The 17,589-nt window shown below is 42.6% G+C and overlaps 1 protein-coding gene across 4 annotated transcripts in view; it reads left to right on the top strand.

Moving 5' to 3' along the window:
* LOC121022452 (acyl-coenzyme A synthetase ACSM6, mitochondrial-like) overlaps positions 1–2,781 on the top strand; it is a 7,518-nt gene extending 4,737 nt beyond the window's left edge. For all 4 annotated transcript variants that reach the window (XR_005786952.1, XR_005786953.1, XR_005786948.1 and 1 more), the window contains one exon: positions 1,713–2,781. Coding sequence is in view for 1 of the 4 variants with exons in the window: in XM_040463584.1 (XP_040319518.1) it covers positions 1,713–1,924 (212 nt within the window). In the remaining 3 variants the exon portion in view is untranslated. The remainder of the gene's footprint in view (positions 1–1,712) is intronic.
* The last annotated feature ends 14,808 nt before the right edge of the window (positions 2,782–17,589 follow it).

Here is a 17,589-nt window from a genome sequence, read left to right as displayed (position 1 = left end):
CTTCCAAGATTTTATTTAAATCCAACTTAGTTAACCTGTAGTGTAGTACTGATTGCAGGAGTAGAATTTAGTGATTCATCACTTACACATAACAGCCAGCGGTTATCACAAGTGGGCTCCTTAATGCCCATTAGCCATTTAGCCCATCCCCCCAACCACTTCCCATCCACCAATACTCAGTTTGTTCTCTATAGTTAGAAGTCTCTCAGGCTTTGCCTCCCTCGCTGTTTTTATCTTATTTTTCCTTACCTTCCCTTATGTTCATCTGTTTTGTTTCTTATATTCCACATGTGAGTGAAACCATATGTTTGTCTTTCTCTGACTGACTTATTTTACTTATTTCACTTAGGAACTAGTTCATCAACTACTTCCATCCATGTCTTTGCAAATGGCAAGATGTCATTTTTTCTGTAGTCTGAGTAATACTCCATTATATACATATACACCGATTCTTCATTATCCATTCATTGTTCAATGGCCATTTGGGCTCCTTCTATACTTTGGCTGTTGAGGCAATGCTGCTATAAACATCGGGGTGCATGTATCCTTTTGAGTTGGTATTTTTGTATTCTTTGGGTGAATACCTAGTACTGCAATTGCTGAATTGTAGGGCAGTTCTATTGTTAACTTTTTAAGAATGTTCATTTGAGAATGAGTGTGTGTATGTGATTGGGGGCAGGGGCAGAGAGAGAGGGGCGAGAGAGAGAATCCCAAGCAGGATCAATGCTGTCAGCGTGGAACCTGAGGCAGGGCTCAATCTCATGAACCATGAGATAAAGACCTTAGCTGAAATCAAGAGTTGAATGCTTAACTGAATGAGCCACCCAGGCGCTCCTATTTTAACTATTTGAGGACCCTCTATACTGTTTTCAAGAATGGCTGCAGCAGTTTGCATTTCCACCAACAATGCAAGAGGGTTCTTCTCTCTCTACACCTTTGCCAACACTCGTTGTTTCTTGTGCTCTGGCAACCATCAGTTTTGAACAGGGACTTTTTATTATTGTCCTTAAGATATTTCCATCTGAGACACAAAAGACAAAGGTGGGAGGTGTGGCCAAGGCCCACACTGGAACACCAGGTGCTTTTCCAAACCCAAGAGGCCTGTAATAGGGTATGTAACCTTTAGTACAAGACAGACATTGTCATCATCAGTTGTTCCCAGAAATATTCTAATTCTCCAAGCTTGTGAAATCAAGGGAAGCCTCTGCTTGACATAATCATAGAGCAGCCTGCGGCAGACAGATGTACCCTGCATGTGTCAGTCACATAATAGTCCCCAAATATGTGATAAATGGATGGAAGAAACACTATCGAACAGCCAGAAGAAAAGAGGAAGGAATGTTTATGTCCAGTGCAAATCCAGCAATCCACAGCAGTGGCTATTTTCACACTAGAGGCACCAACATAGAGGAAGTTTCCACAACCCCCTTGCATCACACAGTTTCAAAATCAGGCTGTCTTCCAAATAGCAATTAATCTGACACCTACCCATGTAAATTATTGACCGCTTGAGAGGAAAAGGTAATGGCAACAATGCTCAGAGGGCTCAGAGTCCATTTCCACCAAAGCTGCTATTTGGGTGCTGGCCCAATGGAGAGGTGATAGCCTAGAAGGCTAGTATTGAAAGAGATCTCATGTGCCTGCCAGGATGGTTACGGTAATGGTATCTACTTTAAAGATATGATTGAAGTCTTCTTGTTTGCCATTTTCAGGAATCACCTTTATGCCTGGAACCCTTCAGCTGACTGTCAAGGACATTTTCTATCAATCATACACATCTAAGTCCCAGTGCATGGTAGTCAATGAGGCTATGGTCCCACTTGTGGACCTTGTTGTGTCCAACTATGCCCCCTTGAAGACCAATCTCTTGGTATCAGATAAGAGCTATGACGGGTGGTTACATTTCAAGGAGTTGATTCACTGAATGGGCACTAAACACAAGATGCTGAAATAAAGAAAATGTCTCTTTTGGAAGATGAGATGATGTGTGAGACGTGTTAATGTAACTTGGGTGGTGTAAAAGGAGAGACAGGGAAGCTGGACAGCAATTTCTAATCCTGTATCCAGAGTACTCCCTTACACAAGATTTATGAACTGTCTTGTTACTTCTCAGTCTGAGTGGAAGGTCACATCTCCTGATTCATACCTAAGTATTCCTTCTGGGAGACAACCAATAAATAGCTGATAAAAATATGAAGGATCAGGAAGCATATTAAAGACAAGGAACACTCATGCTCACCAGTAAGTGGGAGAAATACTTATTAGAACAATGGGATGATGCCACATCCACCCTCAGGTAAGCCAAAAATTGAGTTTGATCGCTATAAATGTGGTCTCTAGATGGAGACCCTGAGCTTGTCTCATCCTGGAAATGCAGTTAGATCAGCACCAAATCATTCTCAACAGCTAGCAAAGAGATTTGAACATTAAGACAATAATCTGCATCACTTGAGCCACAGAACATGGCAGGTATGTGGTGTGGATAGGTGAACTGCTGGAGAGAAAAGCCGGGGAGGGGGGGAGCTCTTTGTGGAGAGAGAGGACAGAGAAAAGGAAAGGGGGAGAGTGCAGCCCATGGGGATGGTGCAAGAAAAGCACTCCCCTGAACGTAGCTGGAGAGAAAGAGAGAGAAAGTGAAAACACTTGCAGGGGACTGGACAAGAAATCTGTGAAACCACACGAAAAAATTTGGAAAGACCATGGATACCTGGAGATTAAAGAACATCCTACTATAGAATGAACGGGTTAACCAAGAAAATAAAGAGGAATTATAAAAGTACATGGAAGCCAATGAAAACGAAAACATGACAGCCCCAAACCTCTGGAATGCAAGAAAGGCAGTCATAAGAGCAAGTATGTAGCAATCCAGGCCTTCTTAAAGAAGGAAGAACAGTCTCAAATACACAATGTAACCTTACACCTAAAGGAGCTGGAGAAAGAAGAGCAAATAAAGCCCAAAACCAGCTGAAGAAGGGAAATAATAAATATTAGGGCAGAAATAAATGATATTGAAATTTTCAACAAAGTACAACCGATCCACTAATCCAGAAGAGGGTCCTTTGAAAGAATTAACAAAATAGATACACCCCTAGCCAGACTGATCAAAAAGAAAATGGAAAGGACCCAAATAAATGAAATCATGAATGAAAGAGGAGATATCACAACAACCACATAAATACAAACAATAAGAGGAGAATACTGTGAGCAATTATATGCCAACAAATTGGGCAATCTGGAAGAAATGGAAAAATTCCTAGAAACATAAAACTACCAAAACTGAAACAGGAAGAAAGAGAAAACCTGAACAGAACCATCACCAGGAAAGAAATTGAATCTGTAATCAAAAATCTCCCAACAAAGAGTCCAGGGCCAGATGGCTTTCCAGAGGAATTCTACCCAACATTTAAAGAAGGTGTTCCAAAAAATAGAAATGGAAGGAAAACTTTCAAACGAATTCTACAAGGCCAGCATTACCTTGATTCCAAAACTGGACAAAGACCCCACTTAAAAGGAGAACTACAAATCAGTTTCCCTGATGAACATGGTTGCAACAGTTCTCAACAAGATACTAGCCAACCAGATCCAAAAACACATTAAAATAATTATTCCCCACAATCAAGTGGGATTGATCCTGGGATGCAAGACTGGTTCAATATCCACAAATTAATCAATGTGATATCTGACATTAATAAAAGAAAGGATAAGAACCACATGGTCCTCTCAATAGAGGTTCCTGAAAGCATGTGACAAAATATGGCACCCCTTTTAAATAAAAACTTTCAAGAAAGCAGGGATAGAAGGATCATACCTCAAGACCATAAAGGTCACACTGCTAATATCATCTTCAATGGGGAAAAAATGAGAGCTTTCTCCCCTAAAGTCATGAACTCCACAAGGATGTCCATTCTCATCACCGTTATTACAGAGGGTTGGAATTCCTAGCCTCAGCAGTCAGGCAACGAAAAAAAATTAAAGGCATCCAAATCGGCAAGGAGGAAGTCAAAATTTCACTCTTTGTAGACACCATGGTAATCTCTGTGGAAAAACCAAAAGACTCCATCAAAAAACTGTTAGAACTTATACATGAAGTCAGCAAGGTTGAAGGATATAAAATCAACGTACAGAAATCAGTTGCATTGCTATACACCAACAAGGAAGCAGCAGAAAGCGAAATCAAGGAATTGATCCCACTTAAACTTGCACCAAAAAAGATAAAATACCTAGGGATAAACCTAACCAAAGGGGTGAAAAATGGATACACTGAAAACTACAGAAAACGTAGGAAAGAAACTGAAAAGACACAAGAAAATGGAAAACCATCCCATGCAGTGGAAGAACAAGTTAACAGTTGTTAAAATGTCAATAATACTCAAAGCAATCTACACGTTCAGTGCAATCCTTATCAAAATGACACCAGCATTCTTCACAAAGCTGGAACAAACAATCATAAAATTTGTATGGAACCAGAAGAGACTCTAAATAGCCAAAGAAATCTTGAAAGAGAAAACCAAAGCCAGAGGCATCACAATTCTGGATTTCTAGCTGCATTACAAAGCTGTAATCATCAAGACACTATGGTACTGGCCCAAGAACAGAATAGAGAACGGAACAGATTAGAGAACTCAGAAGGGGACCCACAGACGTATGGCCAACTAATCTTTGACAAAGCAGGAAAGAATATCCAATGGAATGAAGACAGTCTCTTCAGCAAGTGGTGCTGGGAAAACTGGACAGTGACATGCAGAAGAATGAACCTGCACCACTTTCTTACACCGTACACAAAAATCACCTCAAAATGCATGAAAGACCTAATGTAAGACAGGAAGCCATCAAAATCCTCAAGGGGAAAGCAGGCAAAAACCTCTTTGATCTTGGCCGCAGCAACTTCTTACTCAACACGTCTCTGGAGGCAAGGGAAACAAAAGCAAAAACGAACTATTGGGACATCATCAAGGTAAACACTTTTGAACGGCGAGGGAAACAAGCAATCAGCAAAACTAAAAGGCAACTGACAGAATGGTAAAAGATACTTAGAAAAGACATATCACATAAAAAGGTGAGTATCCAACACCTATAAAAACTTACAAAGTGCAACACCTAACAAACAAATAATGCAATGAAGACATGGGCAAAAGACAGGAATAGACGCTTTTGTAAAGAAGATATCCAGATGGCTAACAGAAAGAAAAAAAGATGCTCAACATTACTCATCATCAGAGAAATACAAATCCAAACCACAAGGAGATACCACCTCACACCTGTCAGAATGGCTAAAACTAACAACTCAGGCAACAAGTGATGTTGGTGAGCATGCATAGAAAAGGAACCCTTTTGCACTGCTGGTGGAAATGCAAACTGGTGCACCCACTCTGGAAAACAGTACGAAGGATCCTAAAAAAAATAAATTAAAAACAGAACCACCCTATGACGCAGCAATTGCACTACTAGGTATTTATCCAAAGGCAACAGGACTGCTGATTCAAAGGGTCACCAACACCTCAATGTTCATAGCTGCATTATCAACAATAGGCAAAGTATGAAAAGATCCCAAATATCCACCGACTGATGAATGGATAAAGAAGATGTGGTATATATACACAATGGAATATTATTCCGTGATCAGAAAGAATGAAATCTTGCCATTTGCAACAAAGTGGTTGGAAGTACAGTGTATTATGCTAAGTCAAAGAAGACAAAGACAAATATCACATGATTTCAGTCATATGCAGAATTTATGAAACAAAACAGATGAACAGAAGGGAAGGAAAGAAAAATAATATTAAAACAGAGAGGGAGACAAAGTGTAAGAAGCTCTTAAATACAGACGGAAAAAAGGAGGGTTGCAGGTTGGGTGTTGAGTGAGAAGATGGGCTAAATGAGTGAAGGGAATTAAGGAGGACACTTATTGGGATGAGCACTAGGTGCTATATGTAAGTGATGAATCACTAAGTTCTATTCCTGAAATTAAAAAAAAAAATATGATGTGTAATGTTTCAAAATTTGAAAAAAATTCAAATCAACAACTCCATACCTTTTAAAACATTATTAGTAATAAGAAATACATTCTACATTGCAACCTAGTACATAGATACAGAGCAAAGAAAAGTTAACAAATATTTATTCTAGCAAACAATGCATTCTGATAGTTTTCATTCTGCTTCGTTTGTTTACAGTGCCATGGGCAACCTATGGAAATGTCCAGCAATAGGGAAGTCAAGATAGCTAATGTGATATAATTTAAAAAGAAGATGCAGGTCTTTTATTTGTCACATAAAAATATCACAACAATTTCTTACCAAGGGAAAAGCAGAGGGTATGAATGAATATACATATTATCCTATTTGCTGAAAAACAGTTTGAAAGGAAACATAGGCCACAGGGATTAACACTTTCTTCTTTTCTTTTGTAACCAGTTGCAGCTTTTCTGAATGTTACAATCAGGACATAAAGCTATACAGCTACTATTGACTGAGCATTCACTGTGCGTGCCAGGCCCTGGACTCAAAGATTTACATGTTTTATTATTTCATTTAATCCCCTTCAAACCTCAGATCATGTAACCATCCATCTTACGGAGCAGAAATGGAGGCTCTGAGACTCCAAGTAATTGCCTGCGGTAGGGGTTAATAAAAGGATGGAGCTGGAACTCAAATTCACGTGTATCTGACAACAGACATCATGCTTCCAATGTTAGGCTGTGCTGCCTGCCTCATAGAGAGGAGAACGGAGGATGCATCCCAGTTAGGATGGGCTAGATGCTATTGTGTGTAACAAATGGCCCCGAAGTCTTAACGGCTTGTAATAACGGAAATCTTTTCCTTGCTCAAGCCACATGTCCACCATGGTCCTCCTGGGACCAGGATAAAAGAGCACCCACCATAGGTAACTACCAGGTGCCATAAGAGATGGACAGAGAGGTGGCCAGACACAGCTGTTCCCAACTGTTGTGTTCAAGGTGGCACTCTTCGCTCCCACTCACGTTTCACTGGTCACAGCACGTCACAGGGCTGCATCCAGCTTACCGGGTCACGGGACAATGTGACATTCTTTGTGGAGCCTAGTGAGGCCACCACATGGTACCAACCTGTCTGGGGGACTGGGCAGGGACAAAGGCGACGCACGGGTCATTGGTAGGAAATGACAACAGGACTCATTCAGGATGGGTTTGCTTCATCCTCAACCAGGTGAAATTTGTCCCAGAGTTGCCCAAAAACATCACTGGTAAGATTAAAGTAGTGAACTTTGGAAAAAGGAGGTTGGTCACATGTAATCAGCAAAACACCCAGAAACCACTCTGTGATCTTGACCAAATCCCTGACTGCCTCAGTTTCCCCACTATGGAGAGGATGAGGACGGAGGGATGGGCATTGTTTTGTAAGAGCATCAGGAGTGCCCACGGTCCAGCATTTCTGTTCTTTTACATTAATATCAGTTATTCTCCTTCCTCCAAATCCCTGGGTGAATGCTCCAAATGCGGCCTGCGTAAGAAAACACTGACCTCGGCCTCCAAGGTGACCTCGTGTTGTGCTTTTATCCTAACAATGAACTGGCCCTAAATGCTGTCCCTCCATAATTCTCCCCAAGTCCCATCAGAGAAGATTCCAGGGCTGAATTCCCCCTCCTTGTTCCAGGGGCCCTGGGTGACTCCTTATGCCCGTTCAATAACTAGGACACAGAGGTCATGGGGGACACTCCTGTGGCCCCAGGTGCCCATCCCTGCCTGGCTTGCCCATGCCCTGCTGGAGGGTGATGCCGGGGCAAGAGACAGTGAGGTGGCTGGGGCAGGGGGCAAGGGCCGAGGGCAGCCCAGCATGGTGATTCTCCTTGCTTGCAAGACCATGGCTCACTGCTCCATCCACCATCCCAGGGATCTGCTGCCCCTGCTGCCTCTGGATGCTGTTGCTGCTGCTTCCCGGCCCCAGCCTGCACCAGCACAGGTGAATGAGGGATCTGCCCTTTGGGGACTCACGAGTCCTGTAGGACTCCTCCAGCTCTTTCCCGGGGTGCCCAATCCTGCATTCCTTCCATGGGGCCCAGGAGCTCTGTTTCCCCGGGCCTCCCTAGGGGCCCCCCGCTCACTCACCTCTTCCAGGGCCCAGGAATCCCTTATCCTCACCAGGGTCTAGGAGCCCTCCCCATACTAAATAAGCCCTCCTTCCACCTGGAGCCCTCCCAGCCACTGGCCTGTGGTCCTGTGAGTTGACCTTTCACTCCATCCATCCTTGGGGACTGAGGTGGCAACACAAGGCGGGGACACTGGAGGACAGGAGAAAAATGGACAGAGGGAGCTGAGCCTCAGGTTGAGGGCAGCCCAGATTGTCTCCTGCTCACCCACCCCAGGACTCATCCTTGAAGGGTCTCCTCTGCAGCCGCTCATTCCTAGGGGTACAGACATACACACTCACAGAAAGAAACAGACACCATAAGCACAGAGACACACGGGCATGGAATCACCCGCAGCCTCATCTGGGTACTCGGGTATGGGACTCATGGACAGACTCACACACAGAACCACGCTGCAGACATAGTCAGTGACACCCTGAGGGGAGCACACTCACCCACACAGACACACACACGCAGGGCCACGTGTAACAGCCCCATAAAGCAAACTCTGCATACGCTAAACACACACACACACACACACACAAAACACACACACACAGGTATGATCAAGAACACCCAAAGGGGCCTCAGAATCACATGCACAACCAATACACGCACAGACATGAAACACAGATATACACAGACACTCCTACCACAGGGACCCGTGTCCCTGGAAGATAAAGATGATATAGTCACAGACACAGAGGTCTGCATAGAGGATATATACTCATTCAGAGACAGACACAGATACACATACGTACAAATAAACCCAAGTGACAAACATGAAAACCACCAAATAACAAGAAACTCATGTCCACAGTCAATAGACTCACAGAAACAGAATTCACACGAACAGGTGCATAACGTAAATTTAGACACACACACGCACACACACGCACACTCCACATAACTCTGGCACTCCACTGGAGGCCAGCACAGGCAGACAGAATACACAGACCCTGGCATGACCTATCCCATCTAAGTTGTCATGGAAGGGGGTGTTTTCCTGGTTCCAACCCGGTGCTGGGCACCCCGTGTCAGTGGCTTATGGAAAGCTGTGTCCAGGCTTGGATTCCAGGGAGTGGCCAGGGTAGTGTGGCCATGGGGACAGGGGCACAGAGTAGGGACAGGGTACACTTAGCGTGGGGGTGTTGCATGGGGCCAGGTCAAGTGAGGGAGACAGGTGAGCCTCCCCAGGACCCTTCCACCTGTTTCTGTACCACCTGGGGTGCGGTGGTACCCGCATAGACCCCTAAAGACTCCTATACATCCTCAGTACCTCTGACGCCTTCTCCTACCCTTGCTGTCAAGGAGCAAAGAGTACCCTCTTGGACTTAACCCCTCCCACTTCAGAGTTCCAGCCACAGCCCCAGGTAAAAATTGACAATGGGGAGCAAACTGATTGACATTTTAGTGGCGCCGGGTGAAATATACATGGTATTTAAACGACATTTGTTGGCTTAATGAAAATGGACGGGTCTTTGGAGTTGTCAGCATCAAATATAAAACATTTATTCTACGAAGGTGTGCAGAAAGTCAAATAAGCTTGTGTTATTTCTGTGGCAATTTGTTAGCAAAAAGAGGACTTAAAATGGTTCTGACTTTTGTCTGTCTCAAAGTTTTCTTGGATAATGGTTAAGATAGCTTTCAAAGTATTTAACTTGAAAGTTTTGGTTAAATGATAAATACAACTGAATCCTTTGGCCATCTAGGCCTTTTCCAAATAGGACTGAGTGCTGTAGCATTGATTACAGAATGTAGATTTGTACTTTTGGCTTCTTATTACAGAGAAGCTGAGGATATAATGGGGCTGTTGGACCCAAATGATTTGTGTTTATTAAAAGATTGTACCACGGAAAAACATGTTTTTTAATTATAAAATGTAGTTTTATAAATTTTAGATCTAGAAGAATTCTGGTATAAGAGTTAACAAGTGGTTGCTACTTAGTTTTCACTGGAGACTAAGGTTTCTAAGAGTGAAAATTCTTCTGCTAAATGTAAATAAGACTGATGGAAATAAGGAAAGTAACTCTGCATGTAAAAAAGCGAAGAGATGTGTAAGGAAGACGTGATGAATGGGAATACTTTTTGTTGAGGTAAAAGAAAGTAATTTTCTCCTAAAATGAGATTGGTTGTTTGGAAAGAAATGGCTTGGGACAAAATCTGAGTGTGAAAGAAAGTTGTAGGAAGTTTGTGAAGGGTAGTCTCTGGACAATAATTTTATATGTCATCAGCACAGACTAACATTGAAATGAATGGACTTTCTTCATTTCGTATTTGAGAGACAGTATGTGCACACATGGGGGAGGGGCAGAGAGAGAGAATCTCAAGCAGGCTCCACGCTTAGTGCATAGCCTGACTCGGGGTTTGATCCCATGACCTGAGCCAAAATCAAGAGTGGGATGCTCAAGCAACTGTGCTCCGCAGGCACCCCAAAATGAACGGATTCTAGAGGTACACAGTTAGAAGATTACAATTCTGCTTTCTCTCTGCCAAAAAAAGACAACGTTTTCTTGGATTGTTAGTTTGCACTTGGTAAGAAAACATAAATCTTGTTTTCTCTTTTGTTTTGCTTGCCCAGAAAACCAAAGGTTCCCTGTTTTGCCTTTAGCAGGTCTTTGGTTTGTTAAGAAAGTTAAAACATCACAATGTTAAAGGAGCTAAGTTTTACTAACAAGTATAGTACCCTATCTATTGGCCTTTGGAATCTCTTGTCACCTTGGTTAAATAAATAAGTTTAAGTTGTATAATGATCCATAATCCTATTTAGGCATGAACATTAAAACTTTCCCAAGATTTCAATAGTAAATGAAGTCTTTTTTGACCAAGTAGGCTTGTTTATTTGGTATGTTAAGATACTTGGAATGCACAAACAAATAACGATAAACTTAAGCTCGTATTGCTTGGGCCAATGCTATAACGGTTCATATAGGGACAAAGATAGATAGAGACAGATATAGATATGAAATTCCTGAAGTTTTAATATCCCTTGATATTCTGATTATCGAAGTGTTCTATGTCACAGAAATAACTGAATTTTCTTGTCAGCTGTATTATGGTCTTTTGTCATTTGCAAAATGTGTTTCATCTTCAAGCGAATTCATGCAAAGGACTTCTTTTTAAACAAATGCAGGTTTTTGATAGCTTTAAAATCATAAAACTGGGGTACCTGAGTGACTCAGTCAGTTAAGCATCAGACTCGATTTTGGCTCAGGTCACCATCTCATGGTTTATGAGACTGAGCCCCTTGTCGGGCTCTACACTGACAGTGTGGAGCCTGCTTGGGATTCTCCTTCTCCCTCTCCCTTCCCCTCTCATGCTGCCTCTGTCTCTCTCAAACAAATAAATAAACTTAAAAAAATCATAAAGCTGCAATGGGTAAGAATTTCCAGAACTAACGAAAGCTACATTCAAACTGAGCAAGAATTAGTAACATGGAACTAAATGAACTGAAGAAAATGATTATAATTTTCGTGACTCTTGTTGGAAATGTTACTTGTTCTCTGATGTTTGCTCTGCCAGATTAAGGAAACTCTCTTAACAGGAGTCTCTATGACTTACAGAAACATGGTAAAACATTCATTTGTGAACAACGATGCATCTAACTTTCCTCTCTACCTCAACCTTCTGAAATTCAAAAGTTCTTTCTTACAAGGTAATTACAGTTGTTTTCCTAAGTTCACTAAGAATCTGTTCTCCTTGTAACAGGACACTATTGAAAGTATTGGTTATTTTACCAAAGCTTTGACTGGAATGTCATATTTCAGAGGGACATACATAGACTCAGATATGACCATACAGCTTTAAGGAACTGAGGTTGCCTTTATGAAACATAAAGCCAGGGGACGCCTGGATGGCACAGTCAGTTAAGCGTCTGACTTCAGCTCAGGTCGTGACCTCATAGTTCGTGAGTTCGAGCCCCGTATCAGACTCTGCACTGATAGCACAAAGCCTGCTAAGATCCTTTGTCACCCTCTCTCTGACCCTCCCCCACTCATCCCCCTCTCTCTTTCTCTCTCCAAAATAAACACACATTTAAAGAAATGAAAAGTAAGCCAGGAAAGCCCTTTGGAACTGTTGGCCTGATACCTTGCTTACAGGTTTCCCAGCAGCCTCACCAGGAGAGTCAGGAATATCACTTCCCAGGAGGTACAGGGACCTCAGGATATTTGGGGGACCTTGAGAAGAGGAATTCACCCACACCTACAGGTATTGCAGGCATGTGTGATGGCAAGTATTTGGCTTGGCTTCTGGCCTGGCTCGGACAAGTTTTCTCCCACTTGCCCATGATTCCTCATAATTACGATATTGTTGAAGTTAGACATCAAACAAAGAGGGCTTCTTGATGGTTTGATCCCTTAGCCATATATGCCCCAGGGGCCACCTCTATTGATATAAAATTACAAATAGAGGCTTTAGCCAAGCATAAACTATTCATCTTTAAACAGACGCAGCTCAGGGGCGCCTGGGTGGTGCAGTCGGTTAAGCGTCCGACTTCAGCCAGGTCACGATCTCGCGGTCTGTGAGTTCGAGCGCCGCGCCAGGCTCTGAGCTGATGGCTCAGAGCCTGGAGCCTGTTTCCGATTCTGTGTCTCCCTCTCTCTCTGCCCCTCCCCCGTTCATGCTCTGTCTCTCTCTGTCCCAAAAATAAATAAAAAACGTTGAAAAAAAATTTAAAAAAAATAAAAATAAAAAGTGGTCCTCCAAAACCGAATGGCCCTTGGTATCTTAACTGCAGCCCAAGGAGGCACCTATGCTTCATGAAAGCAGAGTGCTATGTATGCACTCCAGGTTATCCAGAAATATTACTCCAGAATTATGGCAGGGTTACCAACTGACATGTGTACTCAAATTAAGGCTATGCAAAAATACTTCCCTCTCTTTAAAAGACTGGTTAAGCCCTGCTTCTCAGGACGACTGGGGTCAACGATAAAGGGTCTCTTTGTTGGACTTCTCATTCTTATAGCCATATTAATACTCATACGTTGCCTTTTCCAAAGTTTCTCTGCTTGGTGCCAAGACTCCAGCACTACAATAACTTCAGGTTGACAAATGGTCCTTACCACCACACACATACTTCTTTGGGATCCACATTGGACTCAGCTGCCTCCACTTTTCCTAAATCCCCTATACATTCCTGACTAATCAATGTTGACCCATGACGTAGGGACATCTCTACATCTCTATTTGGCAAGAAGAAGTTACAGAAGATGAGGCCTTCCCCCTGCCTTCAACAACCTTAAAGATTTAAGGTTCAGAATTGTTCAGGGGGCGGCGGGGGGCGAGGTGCCTGGGTCTCTCAGTCAGTTAAGACTCTGACACTTGAGTTCAGCTGAGGTCATGATCTCATGGCTTGTGAGTTCAACCCCACATCGGGCTCAGCAATATGAGAGTGGATGCTGCTTGGGATTCTCTCTCTCCCTCCCTCTCTGCCCCTCCCCTGCTCACTCTATATTTCTCTCAAAGTAAAGAAACTTAAAAAATTATTCATGGGGGAAATGAGGAGGAGCACAAAGGCAAGAGAATCATAGTCAAGATTAAATTCTCTCACAATCTGCAGCACACTGAAAAATCTCTGAGACATGCAGAGTGAGACCCTGCTCAAGGCACTGATGGCAGTAAATATTGATGATTGGCTAGAGACTGAAAGCAACCCTGTCTTCACAACAGCCAGACCTCCAGGATCCCATGAGTCTTCTTTAACATGCACAAATCCCTTTAGAGATAGGTTACCTCTAGCCTCTCCACCCCCAAACTTAAAAGTATACAGTTAATTGCTCCTCACTTTCCCAGTGCAGCTCTTCCTTCCAACCGGTCCTGTCCCCATGCTGAAAGGAAAACACCTCTTCGCACCATAAAACGTAACAAGAATTCATTCTTGACCATTGGGCTTGATGATCCTGCATCCCCGTAGATGGTGAGGTTAATGTGCACAGGTGCTCAGTACATGGCTTTCTCTTGTCCTCACCACAGTTATGGACACAGGGATGTACATGGAAGGACACCATTTTACTGAAGCAAACCAGTCTAGGTCACACAGCTGGGAAGCAGCACAGCTGGATCTCAAACTCTTGGCTCCTGGTCCTGCCCCTAGGAGCCACAAAGGGCTCCCCAGATGGGAAGCTGACACTGGCTTTGGGGACACTACCTCGCCTCCATGAATCATCTCACCTTTTCAAGGCCCCCAACTCTGTTCACTGCTGCATCTTCCCCTGCTCTCTGCTCCACTAATAACTGGGGTGACCCTGGCCACCTGCTAGGCCCTCCCTGCCCAGAACACCTGGGGCCGTCAACCATCTGGGTGTTGTCCCAGGGCTCCCAGGAGAGAAGCTAATGAACTATTTCTCTTAAAATGCTCTCCTCCCTGTGCTGATTCATAGGGGCACATGTATAGCAGCACTTTCAATAATAATTTCAACAAATTATGGAAAGAGCCTAAATGTCCATCAACTGATGAATAAAGAAGATGTGGTATATATATATATACAATGGAATACTAGTTGGCATTGACAAAGAATAAAATCCTGCCATTTGTAACAATGTGGGTGGAACTGGAGTGTATTATGTCAAGTGAAATAAGTCAGTCAGAAAAAGATATCGAACGTTTTCACTCATATGTGGAACTTGAGAAACTTAATGGAGGACCATGGGGGGAGGGAAGGGGAAAATGTAGTTTTGAATAGAAGGGAAGGCAAAGTATAAGAGACTCTTGAATGCAGAGAACTGAGGGTTGATGCGGGGGTGGGGGGAAATGAGTGATGGGCATCGAGGAGGGCACTTGTTGGGATGAGCACTGGGTGTTGTATGTAAACGATGAATCACGGAATCTGCCCCCAAAACAAAGAGCACGCTATATACACTCTATGTTCGCTAACTTGACAATAATTTAAAAAAAAAAAAAAGTCAACTATGAATATCAGCAGCCAGACAGTTGCCAGATGTTTCAAGAATACCCACGAGGGAGGATGTTTACATTCATGCCAGTATGGCTTGTCTTTTGTGTGTTCGATACCCATGATCATTGTGCTGACAGCCCCTGCTCTCTTTCAGACAGTGGCCACTCAAAGACATGTACATTTCCCACCAGCACGCATTTTAGTGACCTCACTTCTGAGAGCTGAAGAAACAAATGTTACACATTTTGGAGGCTACTTTCTAGAGTGGTTCATTCGCACAAAATTAAAGCTTCGTATGTGAATTCGTGTGAATTGCATTGTGGGTGTATTTGCTCCTACAGTGCTGGTTAGTCTAGTTTTTGTAAAATGATATGTGTTCTTTTGGGGACCATATCCAGGACTTTAGCATTCTTTTAGAAGTAATTTTCATAGTTCTTATTGATTGATTTAGGTGCAATACTGTGAAATAGGAATGTGAATTCCTTTCATTGGCCACTTGGAGCTGTGTATTCAAGGAACTTAAAATCTCCTAGATGTCATCAGCATAGAGAAGATCACCTGATTAGGCAAATCTTTATTTACTTCAGAAATCTGACACTTCGAGCTGTGGTTCAGAATCAAAGTAAACATTGAAAGAAAACCTCAATGTTTTTAGAAAGTGAACTAGAAGTATATTTTGGGGGGAATAACAATCCCATGTTTATAATAGTCACTACTCCTCTAAGTCCCTATCTGTAAACATCTATCCATATAACATTATCAGTTGTATCTCTAGTACATTTTTTATTGTTACTTTCTCCCATTCTTCCATAAATTTTGGGCATATTTTTGGAGATATTCCAAAGGAGTTTCTTTAGATACTTTACGAATGTACAACAGAAGTCATTGACTTCTTATGTTTAATATTATTGAGTTTTCTATTTTAACCTGGTTTATAAATACTTAATTTATGTTAACTACTTGAAAAATATTAGAATTTGCCTGCCTACCTTCCTACCTTCCTTCCTTCCTTCCTCCTTCCTTTTTTCTTTATTTCAGGATTTAAAAATAATCCCAGTTCTAAACTTCAGTGTGGAACCTGGGTTTAAAAAGAAAAAGTCAGGGAAATGACGATTTAGTGCATTTTTAAAAAATGTCTGCATTATCAGTTTTCAAAATTGCATAGGTTCAATGTTCATTTAGGAAAATGTAAATCGATTCGGGGGTCAAAAATAAGCTATATACATTGTGCGTTTTAACGGAAATGTTTGTGAAGTATCATGACTTAAATAGGAAATTCTAATTTTTTCCTATTTTTTAATCTTGTGAATTCATTAGGCAAAATTAAATGATTATTGTGATTTCATTGGAGTATTATTTTAGTATGTATCATGAACACTGGGTTTTTTACTAACAATATGTTTTGACAGCAAACTTAATTTTGTTTCTTCCTCTCTTAGAACCTCGAGAATATCAAGGTAAGAATTCAAGCTTTAGTTTTCTTTGTAATATTTTCTCAGTACTGGTGTTTGATGTGGGTTTTTCTCATGTTTGTTTCTTTTTGAGGCAGAGAGACAAAGTGCGAGTGGGGGAGGGACAGAAAGAGGGAGACACAGACTCCAAGGTGGGCTCCAGGCTCCCAGCTGTTACCACAGAGCCCGATGTGAGGGTAGAACCCACAAAACATGGGATCATGGCCTGACCCAGAGCTGGACACTCAACCAACTGAGCCACCCAGGCACCCCTTGATGTGCATTTTCATTCAACTAGGGATACACATGGTGATTTCTGATGTCTAATTGGCATGTTAACTCTTGAAAATCTTTCTCTTCCCTGTTTGGGGCCTAAGTGACAATGTGGAGGGGAGTTGCCATCCCTTAAGATAAGAGATCACGAGGAGGAACACGTCACCAAAGTAGAGGGAATGAAATGAGTGTAATTTTACATAGAAATGGTTAGGAAACACGTGATGATATGAGCCTGAGGTGTGGAGTGAGCACTTTGCCATGACCCGGCTCTTGCTGAAATGTGGAGATAAGAAAACCCTTTTTGAGTCTATCAAGAAGCCTAAGCTTAGAGAAGAAGCCAGATATTGCCAGGCAGGGTGTGTGTCACAAGAGAGGTTTAAACCAAGGTTTTGAGTCTGAGGTGCAAGGAGCCGTCCATGCCAGGGAAGAATGAGAAGTGAATGTGACACAAATGGGGGAAATGTACTCTGCATGGGCTCCATAGACTGTGGTGATGCTGTGGTGCTGTCTGTTGAGAGCCAGGGTGGCTGCCCGACACGTAAGGAGCCCTCAAAGGCTGGTGTTCATCCCTTTGAATGCAGTGGTGGTGGTGGGGAGAAGAGTGATCTCAGGGCATGAGAGCTCTCCCAGTGGGCCGGCCAATAGAAGTTTGCACTCTGTGGTCAGATAAGAGAATTAATCCCTGCTAGAGGAGTCTGTTCTAGAGCTTACGTGTGCTATCCACCTGTAATTGGGTGCTTCCTGTGTGTTGAATAATATTCCTTTAAGGTTGGAGGGTAATACTCGCATGTCGGGATGAAAAAAGTTTGTCTTCTTGGAATTGCCATTAATCCAGATCCTCCAGCCACTAAGTGTAAAGCTGA

Source organism: Herpailurus yagouaroundi, unplaced genomic scaffold, assembly GCF_014898765.1.
Source record: "Herpailurus yagouaroundi ecotype Mexico unplaced genomic scaffold, PumYag 408, whole genome shotgun sequence".
Lineage (NCBI taxonomy): Eukaryota > Metazoa > Chordata > Mammalia > Carnivora > Felidae > Herpailurus > Herpailurus yagouaroundi.
The sequence above is the reverse complement of the archived record's forward strand: the minus strand, read 5'-3'. Positions and strand labels throughout refer to the sequence as shown.